At 39.0% G+C, this 14,274-nt stretch overlaps 1 protein-coding gene across 6 annotated transcripts in view; it reads right to left on the bottom strand.

Moving 5' to 3' along the window:
* Window positions 1-14,274, bottom strand: part of LOC104592757 (ADP-ribosylation factor GTPase-activating protein AGD3-like) — a 125,825-nt gene that overhangs the window by 62,902 nt on the left and 48,649 nt on the right. For 4 of the 6 annotated variants that reach the window (XM_010252229.3, XM_010252231.3, XM_010252230.3 and 1 more), the window contains exon 5: window positions 4,442-4,504. The exons of 1 other annotated variant lie outside the window; for it this stretch is intronic. In XM_010252229.3, coding sequence (XP_010250531.1) covers window positions 4,442-4,504 — 63 coding nt within the window. Of the gene's footprint in view, window positions 1-4,441; window positions 4,505-5,452; window positions 5,539-14,274 lie in introns of all 6 variants that reach the window. One more of the 6 variants, XM_088901462.1, reaches the window with a different exon arrangement.

Below are 14,274 nucleotides of genomic sequence, written 5' to 3'. Positions count from 1 at the left end.
CCCCCCTTCTTCCCATTCCTCCTCTTGTATTTGGTTGTCGGTGCTTTGTCCAAAATCTGTCTCCCACCCGTGGGAAATTGGATTCTCGTGCTATTCCTTGTATATTCCTTGGTTACTCCTTCACTCAAAAGAGATACCGTTGTTTTAATCCTGTTTCTCGGAAATTCTATGTCTCCATGGATGTTTCTTTCTTTGAGGATGAGCCTTTCTTTCTTGTTTCTCCTCGGGGGGAGTGTAGGCTTGAGGAGAAACTGGTTCAGCTCCCTTCTCTTCCTGATCCCCCGCCTTTTCGTGTCTTCTTTCGTCGTCGCAAAGGCCAACCAAATTCAAGAGCTATGGAGAATCTAGAAGCTGTACCTCCAGTGCCATCAAACTCCTCGGGGGTGGATCATACCCACTCAGGTAACTTGGCTCCCAATGATGTTCTTGATTCTATTGAACTTGATACCTCTGCTGCTAATGACCTTGACCTTCCTATTGCTCAAAGGAAAGGTATTAGATTGTGCACCACTAAACATCCCATTTCCAACTTTGTTTCCTATGAGAACATTTCACCCTCATTTTGTGCTTTCCTTACCTCTACTGACAGTGTCCCTATCCCCAAGAATGTGGCAAAAGCTCTTTCAGTACCTGAATGGACAAATGCCATGAAGGAAGAAATCAATGCCCTTCATAAAAATGGCACATGGGAACTTGTAGATTTCCTAAGGGAAAGGATCCAGTTGGATGTGAATGGGTGTTCACTGTCAAGCATAGGGCTGATGGAACGGTGGAGAGGTATAAAGCTCGCTTAGTGGCAAAGGGGTTTATTCAAGTGTACGGAGTTGATTATGTAGAAACTTTTGCCCCTGTTGCCAAGATGAACTCCATTAGAGTTCTTTTCTCTCTTGCTGCTAATCTAAATTGGGATCTACATCAACTTGACATCAAGAATGCATTCTTGAATGGTGACCTTGAAGAGGAAGTTTACATGATTCAACCCCCTGGTTTTCTGGCTCAAGGCAATGAACAGAAAGTGTGCAAGTTGAAGAAGTCTTTATACGGGTTGAAACAATCACCAAGAGCTTGATTCAGCAGATTCCATGTTGCGGTTCAGCAGAAAGGATACAAGCAATGTCAATCAGATCACACACTGTTTGTGAAAAGAGGAGAAGGTAAAATGGCTGCTTTAATAGTATACGTGGATGACATAATTGTTACTGGTGACTGGAAGGATGAAATCCAGAGGTTGAAGGGTTTCCTTGCCACTCAGTTTGAAGTGAAGGATCTAGGACCTCCCAGATACTTCCTTGGAATTGAAGTTGCCCGATCAAAAAGGGGTATCTTCATTTCCCAAAGGAAATGTCCTAGGTTTACTTCAGGACACTGGAAAGATGGGAGTGAAGCCAATTGACTCTCCCATTGACCCCAACCATAAATTAGGTGACAGCCAAGGTGAACCTCTCAAAGATGTGAAACAGTTTCAGAGGCTTGTAGGGAGATTGTTATATCTTTCTATGATCGTCCAGACATTGCTTATGTTGTTGGTGTCCTCAGTCAGTTCATTCATGCACCTAGGTCCATCATCTTGAAGCAGCAGAAAGAATCCTCCGATATCTAAAAAAGTTTCCTGGTGCTGGCTTGTTATTTCAAAGGCACGGGCATTTGAAAGTTGAAGTTTATACAGATGCAGATTGGGTTGGATCTCAAAGTGACAAAAAGTCTACTAGTGGCTACTGCACCTTTATAGGAGGGAACCTTGTTACATGGAGGAGTAAAAAGCAAAATGTAGTGGCTAGATCCAATGCTGAAGCTGAATATCGTGCAATGGCTCACGAAGTAGCTGAAGGTATGTGGATAAAGAATCTGTTGAGTGAGTTGGGTTTCCTAGTGGACAAGCCTATGACTCTATTCTGTGATAACAAAGCAACTATAAACATTATTGCTAACCCAGTGCTACATGATAGAACAAAACACATCGAAGTTGACAAGCATTTTATCAGAGAGAAGGTCATCACAGGCGAAGTATGAACTCCCTATGTCAGCTCTGAGAACCAACTTGCAGACATCTTTACAAAAGGGCTTCACCATTCCAGACATCATGATCTCTGTGACAAGTTGGGCATGATTGATATCTATGCTCCAACTTGAGGGGCAGTGTTGATAGATGTTGTTTTGTTGACAGATGTTGTTGTATACATGTTTAGTACAGCAAGGGTACTTTTGTAATTTCCTCATATTTTATGTTGTACGAGCAGCCTAGTATAAATAATAACATACTGCACTCGCCTGCAGAATTCTTTGGGCTCTCAGTCCTCTCACCTCTCTTCTCTTTCTCTCTTCTCTTGAGGGGGAGTGTTAAAAGGCAGGAATCACTTCACCTTTAGTACCATAAGGGTACTTTTGTAATTTTCCTTTTATTTTCTGATCGCCCTAGTATAAATACTATTGTTGGTGCAACCAGCAAGACTTTTTTGCCTCTCATTCTTCTCTTCTCTCCTCTCTTCTCTTTTAGCTTCCTATTGATATTTCTAAGATAATATGTACAATAATTTTTTATATATATGTTTTGTATTTTTTATTATAAAATTAAACTAACATTTTATTTTTAAAAAAATATATTTTTTTATTAATTTATATGGGCAAGCTCAAATGCCCAGCCTAGGGCCATGCTATGTGGCCCAGGATGCAGGCCAGGCCGGGCCCAATTACCCCCACAAACTGTTTATTACCCGGTAAAATCCCAGCCTAGTGCGGTCCATGATCATCCCTACATCTCTTCTATTTTAACCTATTCCTCCCACTGGTAAATTTAGCAAAATACTTGCCTTGTGCTGAAGGTTTCACCACACAAACCTTGTTCTCCACCACCTACTCTAGCAGCTTTTGAATGCAAAAAGTGTGACCAAACTGCAAGGGGTTCCTAGAAAAACCTTTAATTTTTCTTTTTCTCCACCACTGAATCACTATCCCTTATATTCCACTCACACACAACAAAAGAAACACTTTTAACTTTTTTTCTCTTTTACGGCATATTTCAATCCTTAGAGTAAAATTTTCCTCCCAGATTCTTGAAATAATCATTTAGGTTTTGGTGATCCCCCTATATGGCTGTATCCATGGCCTCCCAAGGGCCTTAAAGCAAGCCCTCGCTGTATTTAACAAGGCCATGTCAGAGGACCAATAATGCACACGGAAACATCTGAATTGATCACCTTGGCCCACCAAACCCATTGTCAGAGCCCAACCTGCTACCTTGCCAAGGGGATCTGGAAGTTTCCAGACTCCACACCATTATAATCCTGCAATGAATGGGGATTAAAAATTGAAACCCCCTTGCCTCAACCTCCAACCTCCAGGTCCCCAATTTAGGACCCACCTGATCAACAGATAAGAGGATTTTAACCCCTTCACTGTATACCACATCATCATTTCCACTCCCATAGCTGTGGAATTGCTGCATAATTTTACTGTCACTCCTCACAACTAGCAAAACATATGGAAAGTGCTACCAAAGACATTATTCACCAAATTTACCACCTAATAACCAACCAAATCCATATATTCAAGGGTTCAATGACCTCTCCCAGAAACACTGCCACCATAAGAACTAATATCAATCCAAACCAATATCATTAATCAACAACACTCCACTTCCACATTTCAGTTGCCTATCTTCACAAAAGCTCCAAGGTAATTTCCAACCTCCACAAAGGTCAACTTACATAATATGTGCAGTGGAACTACAAAAATATTAAGCCACCATTTGGTCTATAAAGCAGGGGTTTTAATGGCACCTACAGCCAGTCCCAGGGAGACAAATCAAGCCTGAGACTGTCAAACACGACCCTGCTGTTGTTGACTTGTATGGCCACATCTTTGGGCAGAAATATGAAACACAAAAGGACTCACATCAAACATTAACACTATTGGGTAATTACACCAGCCAATGTAAGTGTAACTAGATCTCCAACCCACTGATACCCACAATTCTACCATCTTAGTATTTGGGTCTGCATAAACAAGATGCCCAACAAAATACTGATAGAAGTCTCCCCAGGTTGTGATGTTCCTCAACTCAACAACTTCAATCCTGCTCAAGCACCTGTCTACCTGAACCCAAGCAATTATTTCTCGACACTGGATGCCTCCACTGTTAGGCTGTAACTAGATCTCCAACCCACTGATACCCACAATTCTACCATCTTAGTATTTGGGTCTGCATAAACAAGATGTCCAACAAAATACTGATAGAAGAAGTCTCCCCAGGTTGTGATGTTCCTCAACTCAATGACTTCAATCCTGCTCAAGCACCTGTCTACCTGAACCCAAGCAATTATTTCTTGACACTGGATGTCTCATGTCTGGGTCCTTCCTCCTCACATTACACCCAATTACATGAAGAATGAACATCCTTTACCATGAGATGTAAAACGATAATTTTTTCGGCAATAAATAATACCTTGATGTCATGTAATTCAACATTGACAAAATGCATCAACCTGTCATTTAACATGTGCTCAACCTGAGATCAAACATTTAGGAACTGTCAGCAGAGAGAAACAGTTACATAAATCTCATGAACATAATAACTTACAGGGAGAAAAACAAACATATAGTGGAGAAAAATCTAAAGATATCACAATGAATCATGCTTAATAAATTCCATGCAGACAAATAAGAACTCTCAAAATCAGCTGAAGAGCAGTGTTTTAAAAGTGCAAGGTGAGGCAGGCGCCTTTTTGAAGCAAGGCACAAAAATGCAAAATATGCCAAAAAATGCCAAAAATTTAAAAAACAAAAAAAAATAAACATAATAAAAAACTATTATCTCAAATTAAAATACATAAATATAACATGTAAAGCATATTCAAAATGAATATTTAAAAAGAAAATCAAGCATAACATATAAAATATATTCAAACATGTAAACTGTCAATCTCTTTATTTTTTTCCCAAATGTATTACTTCAAATAGCTAATGTTAAATATTTTGCATTGCTGATTCTAGAAGCCACTTTTGTACCAAGCCCCTTGAGGCAAGTCCAAACAATTCTATATTAGGGTCTTAAATTATTAATCCCTATGAAAAAAAATGATTTTATAATTTTAATTGCCTTTCAAAAATATCTTTTATTAGGATGTGAATGAGCAAGATTAGCAAATAGGGGATTCTCAAAGCTTCAGTGTATTTGTTATCAAAAACATTAGATTGAGAATCTCCTTTTCTAACTGCATGTCCTTTTTCTTGAATTATAGTGACTAGTCAATCACATTAGAATAGTAAATCATCATTAACTAAAAAAAAGATTCCAAAAAATGTTCATTTACAAGTTGAAGGGGCTAGAAGGGCTAGGGGCAGACCAAAAAGGACATGGGTTGAAATAATGAGAAATGATTTAAGCACTCATAATTTAACAATGGACATGGCATTAAACAGAATGGAATAGCAAAACAGGATTCATGTAGCTGACCCCATGTAGTTAGGATAAGGCTTAGATGATGATGATGATGAGTTCCACGTACTTGCAGATGATTTTAACAAAATATCAGCAATATTCTGAAAATATAAACCATAAATGTTTCATTTATTGCTGATATTCAAAATATCTAAGCAATATGAGAGGAAAAACAATTCAAATAATGTTTTTAGTCATCCCTAGAAAAATGATGGGATTTCAGCATTTCACCAAATTTTTTTGATGGGTAACTAGAAAAATTTATTAATTGTGGATAAAGAATAAATTATTTACATAATTGATTGTGCCAATGCATCCACTCTTGACAAAATTGCAAATCATGTAGAGGAACAAGGGGCTTTTATTGAAGGTAGGTAGATATTAGATAAGATGATAATTGTGAATGAATGTATTGAATTGAGGCTGAAATCAGGAAAAAAAAGTGATAGATATGCAAAAGGCACATAAAACATAAGCCACTCATTTATTGATTACTTACTGAGAAGGTTGGGATTTGTGTTGAAATGGAGAAAGTGGACGAATGATTGTATCTTTTCCCTGTGGCTTTCCATCATGATCAATGTCACAGCTGAAGGACACTTCATTGAAGATAAGGACCATAGACAAGATAATCTATTATCACTTTTTTCTCTTTGTTTTGGTCGTTGAAGCCCTTAGAAGATTGATATGAAAGACGGAAGTGTTAGGATTAGCAGAAGGTTTTAACTCCAGTCACCAGGGAGGGGGAGTGATTTCCTATTTGCAATTTGCAAATGTTACCATCTTTCTCTGTGAAATGTCCACTGGTCAGCTTTCAAGTAGTTTCTGGATTTGATGATTTTAACCTTCTTTCTTTTTTTTCTTGGATCAGAAAAGAGAAATTTTATTATAAGATTGAAGGTAAAAGTTAATACAAAGATGAAAGACTGCCACCCCAAAAAGCTACACTCAAAATTACATTGCAGCCCAAAACAAACCATGTCTCATAACTCCCTGCTTAGCAAGGGAATCACCTAACCTGTATGCAGTTTCACCCAATTAAATTCAGTAATGATGTCCTTAGCAATACTTTCCACCTCCCTAAAAGCATATCTAAGAGCCAACAGAGTCTGACTGCTACCATTAGCCCATGAAATAATTAATTTTGAACCTCCTTCCACCTCCACCTGTCTGTACCCCAGTTGTTTTACTGACCTTGTAGCGAAGCTAACAATACAGCTTTCAATGAGTTCACCACTCCAATGGGACTTGAATAAAGAGCCAACATTCTGCTTTCAGAATTCCTGATCACACCACCTATTCCAGGCATGCCCGGATTTCCAAAAGAGCTCCCATCAAAATTCAGCTTTACTTTGATGCCTTCTGGAGGTTTCCACTCCAGCCTTATCTTTTCTTTTCCTCTAGAGGATTGTGCCACTTCTGACCAAGCTCTAAAGATATCAATAACTGAGAACACTTGAAAGCTTTCCAAGGTTTTTACCCAATGTGCCACCTTTATTTTGATGCTGTCCAATAACTCCTCCAAGGATATATTCTTTCCATTGAAGACTCTTCCATTTCTTTCTTCCCATATCACCCAAATTACTGCTGCCTTTGTAACTTTCCACAAGATCCTCCCTCTTTCTTTGGTTGCCTAGGATTGAAAATACCAGTCACATCTTTGGGGGAGGAGGGGGGGCTGCAACCAGAGAGAAAAAAAACACTCCTAAATGCAATTCACAAAATGATAGGAAATTAGTAAATGGGAAAGAGTTTCATCACTAGCCCGGAATAAAAAGCACATGTGAGAAGAAAGGCAACTCTCAGGCCTTCTTCTCTGCAGCATAATTGTAGGAAACTGTGGACCCCACATTAGTGTACTCGTGTGACAGCCTGAGTTGTACTTAGATTTCCTAGTAGGATTAGTTTTAATCTTATTCTATCTTATCTAGGATTAGTTTTTAATTATCTTATCTTGCCATGCAAGCATTAAGTTCTTTTACAATTAGGAAACTATGTATATAAATTCAAAGGGTGGGGTGGCTATTTTAACACACCAACCACTCTCTTCTCTCAAAAGTCCTTCCACAAGTTCTCCCTCTCTATCTCTCGTCTTCTCTTCTCCTCTTCTCTTCCTTTCTTTTATTTTCTGTTCAAAATCTACAGAATAACTGTAGTCTTGTACGATTACTTGGTATCAGTGCCAAGATTAGGGCTTCACATGTGAGTGTGATCTAGCCGACCACATGAGAAATGCCTAAGGCTGGAAGAATAGAGAAAAAGCTCTCTTCGGCTGATTCTTGGAGGTTATCTACAGCAGCAGTCCAAAGATTGGATCGTATCTTTGATAACCAGGAAGAATCAGAGGAAGAGAAAAGGATCAAGATCAATCCTTGATCAGTACTAGAGGTGGCGATCAGAATTTCAGAGGATTTCTGTTCAAGATCAGTTTTTTCTTTCAAGACTAGAGGATCAAGATCAGTCCTTGATCAAGACAAGAGGCGGCAATCAAAATTTCAGAAGATTTCTGGTTCAAGATCAGTTTTTCTCTTCAAGACTGAAGTTGATTATCAAGATCAGAGTTTCTCAGAATTTTCTGGTAGGTTTTCAAGCTTTTCTTGAAATCGGCAGCAAGGATACCTTGATATAAGAGGTATGGTTAGGAAAAAATCCATCCTTTTATGTATTCCTTTTAGAGTTTAAGAGAAAACCCTCAAGTTTCAGGGCTGGTATTGCTTCAGGGAGGTAATCAGATTTGTCTCCCTCAATTTCTTTGCTCTTTGGAAGATCCAGTAGAGCTAGGACTGTTACAGTTGTTTACTGCTATCAGTCTCCATAGACCGACTAGGATTTCTGAATCAGAAGCCTCCATCTAGACCCACTATTACCTGTTACAGACCCAGTAGGCCGATTAGTACAGCAATTAGGAAGTATTCTGATTAATAATGGAGTTTAGAAACCAAGGGCAGGGTGTTTTTGGGGCTGGTTCAGGTAGCATGGCTGAAAACACCTTTCAGATTACAACCATAAAGTTTGATGGTTCAAACTACTTAAGAGTGGGCCCAATCAGCCATGATGGCCATTGGGGGAAGAGGAAAGCTGAACTATTTATTGGGAGATGTGAAGGAACCAACCAAGGAGGATCCCACTTATGCTAAGTGGATTCAGGAAAATTATTTGGTGATGACATGACTGTGCAACTCTATGCAGCCACACATCAGCCGAAATTATTTATGTGCAAAAACAGCTAAAGAAATATGGGAAGTTGTGAAAGAAACATACTCTCAGCCCCTTAATGTTGCTAGGGCTTATGAGCTGAAATGTGAGGTTAAAAATCTCAGACAAGGAGAGAAACATGTCTCTGTTTATTTTTCAACCCTAAAATCTTTATGGCATGAGATTGACCACCTTGAAACAATTGAATGGGAGATTCAGAAAGATGCACAGACTTACAGAAGGCAAGTTGAAACTAACAGAGTATTTTGAGTTCCTAGCTGGTCTAAATTCTGAGTATGATATTGTAAGACAGCAGCTATTGACAAGAGAAAGTGTGACTCTATCTCAAGCTTATTCCCTAGTGCATAGTGAAGAGACAAGGAGAAAGGTTATGCTACAGCAGCAGCCTTTCGAATCTGCCCTGGCAGCAGTTAAACCCAAGTCTGGTGATAAAGAAAGGGATATGAAGAAAAAGGCTAAAAATGACCTAGTTTGTGAACATTGCAAGAAACCTAAACACATTAAAGACACTTGTAGGAAGTTGCATCCACATCTAGTTCCAGCAAAACTCAAAAACAAAAAGGGGAATGCCAATATGGCTATCAACACTGATAGTGCAGCCTCAACGGCCTCAAGAGGCACTCCTCTAGACACCCTAGCTGCTGCCCGAGCTGCTCTAACAATTGGAAAGTGAAGTTAGTAACTCAGTCTTATCTCCTCAGCCACCATCAGCTCCTTCAACCTCATCCTTTGCTCAATCAGGTAGTCGGGCCTCACCTTATCATGCTTCAGCTCCAAGTAATACAAAACTCTCTTGGATAATAGATTCAGGAGCATCTGACCATATGAATGGCTTGCCATCACTTTTCTCTACCTATCATTTATCTTCTAGTAAATACAGTGTCCATAGTTGATGGATCCCTTGTTCCTATTTCGGGCAAAGGAGACATCAAGTTGTCTGATGCCATTTCCCTATCCTTTGTCCTGCATGTTCCTAAGCTTAATACTAACTTGCTCTCAGTTAGTAGCATTACAAAAATACATAATTGTTCAGTAACCTTTTTTCCGGATCGATGTGTTTTTCAGGATCTGGAGACAAGGAAGGTGATTGGGACTGGCCGTAAGACAAATGGAATCTACCTACTTGGAGGAAGTGCTCATCAGGAAGATAGTGAAACTAAGAAATCCTTTGTTTCTCAGTCTGTTAATCAGGTGATGCTTTCACATAATAGGATGGGCCATTTATCATTTCAGGCTTTAAAGAGTTTGTTTCCTAGTTTGTTTGAATCTATTTAGATGTCTAGTTTGAAGTGGGAAAGTTGGGAGCTTGCAAAACATTGCAGGACAACATATTCATTAAGTAACAACAAAAGCAATATTCCTTTTGAAATTGTGCATACCGATGTTTGGGGACCCTATCATACCACAACCATGGGGGTACAGATATTTCTTGTTATATCTTGATGATTATACTCGGTTTTCTTGGGTTTACCTTATGCGTTCTCGAGATGAGGTTCTTGCACAAACCCGAATCTTTCATCAAATGATTTTAACCCAATTTGGGGTTAAAATTAAAATTTTTAGATCCGATAATGCAAAAGAATATTTTGCAAACCCATTAGCCTCCTACATGCTTGATCATGGGATTATCAATCAAAGTACCTAACCCACATACACCACATCAGAATGGGGTTGCTGAAAGAAAGAATAGACACATATTGAAGGTAGCCAGAGGCATTATGTTTACCTCAAATGTGCCTATACATTTCTGGGGGGATGCTGTTCTTACAGCAGTTTATCTCATCAATCGGATTCCCTCACGGGTTCTTGACATGAAACCTCCATTTACCCTTTTATACCCTAATATAGAATTGTTTACCATTCCACTCAAAACCTTTGGGTGCACTTGCTTCGTTCAAATCCTTGGTCCTCATCGTTCCAAATTTGATCCTAAAGCCTCCAAATGTATTTTCCTTGGTTATCCCAAACTCAAAAGGGATATTGTCGTTATGAACCCACTTTTGAAAAAAGATTAGTCTCAATGGATGTCACCTTCTTTGAGGATAAACCCTATTATCCAAGGGTTTCTCCTCAAGGGGGGAATAGTGAGGCTGGGAGCAGCTCATCAGAAGTTCCTTTACCAATCTCATTAAGTGAAGAAGGGTGTAATAGGGAAGGTTGTCAAAGGTGCAGGGATGTGAGATCTATCACAGACGATGGAGACAGGTTGATTTCGAACATCAGCAGTGCAGGCCAATCCCAATCCCCTCTGCAGATCCAAATCCCGGTACCACAGTAGCCCCAGTTACTTCTACAGATCCAGATCCAGGTACCACAGATACTACAGATGAGAGACATCCCACCATGGAGCCTTCACCTTCATTAGATGACCATGACCTTCCCAATGCAGTTTGTAAGGGCAAGCGCCGTTGCACCACATCCACAGCTCACAAAATTTCTCAGTTCTTGTCCTATGATCATTTGTCTCCCTCCTATAAGTCTTTTCTCGCATCCATTGCTGATATTCCCACTCCCAAAACAATACAGGAAGCATTGGAAGTACCAGAATGGAAAGATGCAATAAAAGTAGAAATGGATGTGCTCATCAAAAACAATACTTGGGAGATAGTTGATCAGCCTAAAGGAAAGAAACTGGTTGGATGTAGATAGGTATTCACTGTGAAACATAATGTTGATGGTTCTGTTGAAAGGTACAAGGCCCGGTTAGTTGCAAAAGGATTTACTCAGACAAATGGTATTGACTATTTAGAAACTTTTGCACCAGTACCAAAGATGACCACTATTAGAGTCCTATTATCTCTTGCAGCTAGTTACTCTTGGTCGTTGTATCAGATGGATGTTAAAAACACCTTTCTCAATGGAGACTTGCAGGAAAAAGTTTACATGTAGTAGCCTCCTGGATTTTATGGTACAGAGATAGGAAAAAAGGTTTGTTGGTTGAACAAAGCTTTATATAGACTAAAACAGTCCCCCAGATCTTGGTTTGACAGATTCAGACGAGCCCTTGATAGGTTCGGATATGTACAGGCCCAGTCAGACCACACCTTGTTTATTAAGAAAGTGGATTCTTCTATAACTTCACTAGCTGTGTATGTGGACGATATTGTAGTAACAGGGAGTGATACTAGTGAAATTGAGTCTCTTAAGCAACTTCTTCATCAAGAGTTTGAGGTGAAAGATCTAGGGGACCTATGATACTTCTTGGGCATTAAGGTAGCTAGATCCAAGCATGGGATTTTTGTCTCTCAACGAAAGTATGTCCTTGATTTGCTAGAAGAAACAGGAAAGTTGGGAGTTAAGCTTGTGGACACACCTATTGAACAGAACCACAAGATTAGTGCAAAGGGTGGAGAGCCTCTTGAAGATAAAGCTATGTTCCAACGGTTAGTTGGAAAACTTCTCTATCTTTGCCTCACACGACCTGACATCAGTTATGAAGTCAGTGCAATAAGTCGGTATATGCACTCTCCTAGAACTACTCACCTCCTTGCGGTTGAGAGGATATTAGCATATTTGAAGAGGTCCCCAGGCAGAGGCATTTTGTTCAAGAAAAATGACCACATGAAGATAGAAGTCTACACAGATGCTGATTGGGCTGGGTGTGTTAATGATGGAAGATCTACCTCTGGATATTATGCCTTTGTAGGAGGTAATCCGCTCCTGGAAGAATAAGAAACAAAATGTTGTCTCTCGTTCCAGTGTTGAATCTGAATATAGGTCCATGGCAAATGGTGTGGCTGAGATTCTATGGTTAGGATCATTACTTGAGGAATTGGGTATTGTTAATGAGAAACCCCTAATGTTGTACTGTGATAATCAGGCTACCATTAATATAGCCCATAATCCAGTACAGCATGATAGAACTAAGCATATTGAAGTGGACCGACATTTTATTAGAGAAAGGGTTACATCTCAAGAAGTATGCCTCCCCTACATCACCTCCGACATGCAGCTTGCAGACCTTCTCACCAAGGCTGCTTCAAGTAAGAAGTTAGAAGAAGACCTATGCAAGTTGGGAATGACAAACATCTATTTCCAACTTGAGGGGAGTGTAGGAAAATGTGGACCCCACATTAGTGTACTCGTGTGACAACCTGAGTTGTACTTAGATTTAATTAAGTCATTGATTAGGATCAGCTTTCCTAGTAGGATTAGTTTTAATCTTATTCTATCTTATCTAGGATTAGTTTTTAATTATCTTATCTTGCCATGTAAGCATTAAGTTCTTTTACAATTAGGAAACTATGTATATAAATTCAAAGGGTGGGGCGGCTGTTTTAACACAACAACCACTCTCTTCTCTCAAAAGTCCTTCCACGAGTTCTCCCTCTCTATCTCTCTTCTTCTCTTCTCCTCTTCTCTTCCTTTCTTTTATTTTCCGTTCAAAATCTAAAGAATATCTATAGTCTTGTACGACTACTCATATCACAAGTATTAATTTATCCAAGGAAAATTTCCCAACAAAAGGTTTTAACTTTAAGTAGAATAGGTTACACCAAATCTCTTTCACCAGGATGTTTACCCCTAAAAAGTAGGCAAGTTAGGATGCTGAAAATAGAAGAGCAACTGAATAGACCATCAAGAGAGGTGACCAAATTCTAGAGTCTTCAAGATTTTCATCCAGAAACAAAGTATGTAAGAGTCCTAGTAGGTCCAACTTGCACCAAATCCAATTCTAGATAGAATCTCTAGTAAGAAATTCCAATCAACTAAATCAAAGCCTTTTCTAGGTCCAACTTACATACTAGACCCTTCTCACCACCCCTTCTTTTCTTTGTAACATTCTCATTGGCCACCAAGATTTGATTAATAGTTTGTCTTCCTTCCACAAAAGCTCCTTGAAATGGAGAGATTGTTGAGGGTAAGAGGACCAATTTTAGTCTTTTAGATAGAACCTTTGAGATAATTTTAAAAAGGCTCCCAATCAAACTTATTGGCCTATAATTCTTTGGGTCTTTGGTTCCTTCTTTGGCACCAAGGAAATAAAAGTGGTATTAGTCCCTGACTCCCTGGAGAGATCTCTTCTTCAAGATGGAATTTCTCAAAGAAAGGTTTTGGGGAGAAGAAGAGGTGGACAATCTTGCGGAGGACCTTGGTTATTTGGGTGGAAATTGATCATTCCCGGTAACCTTGCGAGTTTAATTCACTCTTGGCTGACTAGAGGTTTCAATTAAAAAAAAACAAGTAAAAAAGGAACTCTATGGAACTTCGCTCCCTTTGCTATTTGTTGGCACATCTGCAAGGAGAAAAACAAAAGCATCTTCCAAGGGAGCAGAAAAAGGCCCAAAGGCTGATTGTAAAGATTGAAAAAACATTTTTTTTTCATGGGCACCATTTTGAAGGAATTAAACGGTCTTTCTTTTTCTAACTTTTGCAACCATTGGGTGAACATTACATGTAATCCTTAGTTAGGGTTGTAATTGTATCCTTGGCTCTAGCTTTTTGTTTCTCTTTTTTACTACCTTTTATCAATATAATCCTTTATAAAAAAACAAGACTTGGTGAAGAAATATTAATGGAAAAAAGCATATAGGCCACTCTTTATTTTATTGATTGCATCTAGATCACTTATGTCATTTTTTTTTGAAGCAAAAGTAACTTTTTATTGAAGAAGAAAAAAC

Source organism: Nelumbo nucifera, chromosome 3 (assembly GCF_055504915.1).
Source record: "Nelumbo nucifera cultivar China Antique chromosome 3, China Antique-T2T, whole genome shotgun sequence".
Lineage (NCBI taxonomy): Eukaryota > Viridiplantae > Streptophyta > Magnoliopsida > Proteales > Nelumbonaceae > Nelumbo > Nelumbo nucifera.
This window is presented reverse-complemented; position numbering and strand designations above follow the sequence as displayed.